This window comes from Terrapene carolina, unplaced genomic scaffold (assembly GCF_002925995.2).
Source record: "Terrapene carolina triunguis isolate 2854851 unplaced genomic scaffold, T_m_triunguis-2.0 Scaffold616, whole genome shotgun sequence".
Classification (NCBI taxonomy): domain Eukaryota; kingdom Metazoa; phylum Chordata; order Testudines; family Emydidae; genus Terrapene; species Terrapene triunguis.
The window spans coordinates 146,097-151,090 of NW_020664967.1; the positions used below are offsets into that span (position 1 = coordinate 146,097).

The 4,994-nt window shown below is 66.0% G+C and overlaps 1 protein-coding gene across 1 annotated transcript in view; it reads left to right on the forward strand.

The window, feature by feature from the left end:
* Positions 1-4,994, forward strand: part of R3HDM2 (R3H domain containing 2) — a 106,206-nt gene extending 101,212 nt beyond the window's left edge. The window contains exons 20-24 of the mRNA XM_026659275.1: positions 245-414; positions 572-716; positions 1,498-1,598; positions 2,865-2,949; positions 4,645-4,994. Coding sequence (XP_026515060.1) covers positions 245-414; positions 572-716; positions 1,498-1,598; positions 2,865-2,949; positions 4,645-4,991 — 848 coding nt within the window. The 3' untranslated portion in view covers positions 4,992-4,994. The remainder of the gene's footprint in view (positions 1-244; positions 415-571; positions 717-1,497; positions 1,599-2,864; positions 2,950-4,644) is intronic.

Below are 4,994 nucleotides of genomic sequence, written 5' to 3' on the forward strand. Positions count from 1 at the left end.
GCAGTGCCAGGCACGGAGGTGCAGCGCCAGGCACAGGGAAGGATTGGGGTGCAGTGCCAGGCATGGGGATGGGGTGCAGTGCCCAGCACGGTCCCCCCGGAAAGCCCCTGCACCAGGTGGAGGTTTCTGTAGCCAGGGGAGCTGCTCTGATGTGAGCGCCCCTCGCCTGGCTTGGGGCAGGGGGTGCCAGTCCCAGGTTGTGAGCCTGGGAGCTCCCGTCCCAGCCGCCGTCTCCTCTTGGCAGGGGTGTCTCCGTCGGGGCCCGGCGTGGTCGTGATGCAGCTGAACGTGCCCAGCGGCCCCCAGCCCCCGCAGAACCCTCCCGTGGTGCAATGGAGCCACTGTAAATACTATGGCCTCGACCAGCGGGGGCAGAAGCCGGGGGAGCTGTACAACCCAGACACCAGCGCCCAGGTACAGGGCGGGGGGGCCCCAGGCACTAGCCCAATGCCGGGGGGGCTGGGGGTTGGATTCAGCCCCTTGCAGAGAGCCAGCTCAGCACGTCCCCTTGGGGTGGGGTTAGGGGGCTCGGGGCCCGATCCGTGCGTCTAACCCTTTCCCCCGTCTCCAGGCCAGCACCCAGCTAACCAGCCCCATCACGTCCCCCACTCAGTCCCCGACGCCATCTCCCGTGACCAACCTCAACAGCGTCTGCACAGGGCTCAGCCCGCTTCCGGTCCTCACGCAGTTCCCCCGGCCCGTGGGCCCAGCACAAGGTGAGACGGGCTGCGGGGAGCGTTTGAACCAAAAAGCCTCTGCAGTGAAACTGGCCAAGCTCAGAGCTCGAGGGGCCTGGGCCCGGGCCCAAGGCATGGGGTGGGATTGACAGGGTGCATTGTGGGAGTTTGCATCCGGACAGTGGGCCCTTGGCCCAGTCCCCTGGGGAGGCGCCAGTGGCCAGAGAGTGAACCCTGACTTGCCGAGGCAGCCTTCGAACCTGCAGAGCCGTCACTGGGTAGAGCCTGGCGCTCCAGGGGGCGGAGGCTGGCTCCCCACAGGGCGGGGCCAGCTGTTGCAGGGGGCGGAGCCTGGCTCCCCACAGGGCGGGGCCAGCTGTTGCAGGGGGCGGGGCCTGGCTCCCCACAGGGCGGGGCCAGCTGTTGCAGGGGGTGGAGCCTGGCTCCCCACAGGGCAGGGCCACCAGTTGCAGGGGCGGAGCCTGGCTCCCCATGGGGCGGAGTCAGCTGTTGCAGGGGGCAGGGCCTGGCGCCCCACGGGGCAGGGCTTGCTGGCCAGCTGTTACAGGACCCACCAGATGGGTTATTTCCATAGCGTGGGTTGCCTCCACTGCCACGTCCTCCCCACCTCTCCAGCCTGGGCCAGTGAGACCGGTGCCCAGAGAGGAGGCCTCGCCCCCGTGCTGCCCCCACCTCTGCTCACGGGCACGACTGCGGCAGAGCAGACGTGCACGTCCCTGGCAGGACCGTCTCCTGTGGAGTTCCGCAGCGCTGCAGCCCCCCGCCCCAGCACCCCCAAACCTCTGCTTCTGCTTTCCAGGCGACGGGCGCTACTCTCTACTGGGCCAGCCACTGCAGTACAATCTCTCCATCTGCCCTCCTCCTCTGCTGCCCAGCCAGTCCAACTACAGCGCACACCAGGTAGGGGGACTGCGGCCGCCAGCCCAGAGGCAGACTGGGGCCCCCCCACCACCACCAGTGTTCCTCCTGGCCCCCGACTTCGCATGGCAGCGTTGCCATTGCCAGGGCTGGAGATCTGGAGGAGTGGGGGGGGCTCATGAATGGTCTTTCCTGTTCGGATTCGAGGGCTCTTTGGGGGACGCAGAGATTGGGGGGGCTCCCAAAGAGGAAGCTGCTCCCTCAGCGCTTTAATACAATCCCTATGGGTCTGTCTGCGGCACTAGCCCACCCTCAGTGCCGGGGCTCGCTGGCCTGGCTTCGCCAATGCTGTAGCCAGAATTGGACAGGGGAAGCCAGACCTGAGTCCCAAGGTGGAAAACAGGAGATGTTTGTCATTGCCTGTGGTTTTTCCACAAAAAACGCTGGTTTTGTCAAACTCAAAACATGGAAAAAGTCCGCACACCACACACAGTTAACCTGTGGAACTCATTGCCAGAGGACGTTGTGAAGGCCAAGAGTATATGTGGGTTCAAAGTTCGTGGCGGACAGGTCCATCAGCAGCTGTTAGCCAAGATGGTCAGGGATGGAAGCCCAGGCTCTGTCCCCCCAAGCCTCTGACGGCCAGAAGCTGGGACTGGACGCCAGGGGATGGATCACTCAGTAATTGTCCTGTTCTGTTCAATCTCGGAAGCATCTGGCATTTGGATTTGGAAAAGGAACAAGCTTTGAAACTGCAGAATTTCCCACCTACCTGTGAAAAAGCCCAACACCCCCCCCCCCCTCAGACTCCAGCCACTGGGGTCCCAGCCACCTTTGTCCCTCAGAAAGAAGCAAAATGTGGGGGGTGAGCCCCTGTTTCCCCTCCCTCAGGCCAGGCGAGTGAGTCCCAAAGAGCCAGCACCCCCTGGAGCGTGGTCCTTTGCAGACCGAGGCCCTGACCAGTGCCAAGGGACGCTCGGGCTCCACCGGGACGCGCCACACGCTGCAGGATCGGGGCCCTAGCCCAGTGCCCGCAGCCCGTCTCTGAGGATGCTGACAGCAGTTCCCATGTAAACGTCACTCTGCCCCCAGCCTCGCCCAAGCCGGACGTCAGCACCGAGATGGAGACGGAGTGCAGGCTGGAAACGGCCCTTGCCTGTCCCAGGCACCTGGGCGCCCTGAGCTCGGCTGCACCGGGGGCTGGGCTAACCCTTGCGCTCTGGGCGGGCGGGCACGCTGGCCAAGGGGCTCCCAGCCGCTCTGCGGGACTGGCGGCTTCTCCGGGTGACTCTGTTTTCATTCTTCCAGGGCCAGACAGGGATGAAACACGGAAACCGGGGCAAGAGACAGGCCCTCAAGTCAGCGTCCACCGACCTCGGCACAAGCGACGTAGGCAAGTGACCTCGGGGGCTGCTCACGCCCACCCGCGCCTGGCAAACACCCTGGCCAGCCCAGCCTCCCGGGTGCCTCCCTCGCCAGTCACCTGCCGAGGGCGCAGTTTGAGCCCTTGTCACTGGGCAGCAGGGACGGATCCTGGACGGGACCCGCGGGGGACTAGAGAGGAGAGACCCCTGGTCCTCGGAAGTGCTGCCCGCAAGCCCCCTTGGAGAGTGTGCGCGCTGGCAGCAGAGAGGGCACCGGGCCTCCCCCACTGCCCCTCTCTGCCCCCCACAGGCCCAGCTGCTGGAGGAGACGCACACGCTGCGCTGTGAGGGGGGGCTGGGAGCCAGGACTCCTGGGTTCTGTTCCCAGCTCGGGGAGAGCAGGGGAGTCTAGTGGTTAGAGCAGAGCTTGGTGTCCAGACTTGTGGGCTGTTCCTGTGGCCGACTCGCTGGGAGATCTCTGCCTGTTTCCCCACCTCGATAACAGCGGGGTGACGCTGCCCTCGGGCTGGGAGGGTTAGTTCGCGTTTGTGAAGTGCTTTGAGATCCCCCAGCTGAAGCTGCTCAGTGGTTTGATGGTTCTCTCCAAACGCCCCGGCAGAGGGCGCTCAGCCGCCCCCCCAGGGGAGCACAATCAGCACTTGCTAATTGGGGACAGGCTGCAAGGCAATGTCCTTCCATGGGGCTCAGGGGAGGCTTAAAATCCCCCCTCCCCTCCCCTCCCCGGTTAAACAGCTGCAGCAGTGCCTAGCAGGCGTGTTAAAGTGAGCCCCCTCGGGCAGTGGAAATAGAGCAGGGAGGGGCCGGGGGATCTGTTACACGCTGGTTTAATATTAGCACAGAATTCGGTCTGCCGGGACCTGCCGCTCACCCCCGCCTGGCTCCCGGAGCCCGAGCCGCGGCCGCGACACACTCTGTGCCCTGACAGCTGAAGCGCATGGGCAGCTCGGCCTGCAGGCGCGGCCAGGGCACCACCCAGCTCTGCCCCCCGCTTGGGGCTGGCACAGGTGGATGCGGTTCAGTTCTGGGCCAGGTCAGAAATTAACCAGGGCCCCTGGACATCGGCTGCCCCTGTCCTCCCCCAGAGTCTGGGACTGGCCCTGCTGCCCGGAAAGGCCCCCGTGCTAAAGCCAGGCGCCCCCCAAGGAGTCCTGAGCACTCGGCCCCCCTCAGCCCTCCCCACCCGCGTCCCCAAGTCTGGCTCCAGGGTGGAACATTCGCGCCGAAGTGACAGCTTCCTGCGCCAGGGGTCCCCGTGGGCTGAGCGAGGGGAGGCAAACAGGCTCTGCAGGGCTGCATGGGACCGTGCATTGCCCCACCCGCCGCAGGGAGAAAGGGGGTGCCCTGGGGCATGAACTGCAGGGACTTCCCAGCTCCCACCTCTGGGATTCAAGCAGGGACCGCTCCCCTCCCAGAGAACCCAGGCATCCTGGCTCCCAGCCCCCCACGCTAACCTCTAGACCCTCCCTCCCAGAGCTGGGGATAGAACCCAGGAGTCCTGGCTGCCCCCTCCCTCTGCTCTAACTTGTAGACCCTACTCCCCTCCCAAAGCCAGGGACAGAACCCAGGAGTCCTGGCTCCCAGCCCCCTGTGCTAACCTCTAGACCCTACTCCCCTCCCAAAGCCGGGGAGAGAACCCAGGAGTCCTGGCTCCCAGCCCCCTGTGGCTGGTTCCCAGCCGCTGACCTGGCCTTGTCTCCTCGCAGTGCTGGGCCGGGTGCTGGAGGTGACGGACCTGCCCGAGGGCATCACGCGCACGGAGGCCGACAAGCTCTTCACCCAGCTCGCCATGGCCGGGGCCAAAATCCAGTGGCTGAAGGAGACTCAGGGGCGGCGCGGGGCCGGGGGCGGCGCAGGCGACAACCACGGGCCGGCGGAGAACGGCCGGCACCCGGACCTCGCTGCCTTATACACCGTGGTGGCCGTGTTCCCCAGCCCGCTGGCCGCCCAGAACGCCTCGCTGCGCCTCAACAACTCGCTCAGCCGCTTCCGGCTGCGCGGGGCCCGGAAGAGCTACGACCTGCGGGTGCTGGAGCGGGCCAGCTCCCAGTAGGGC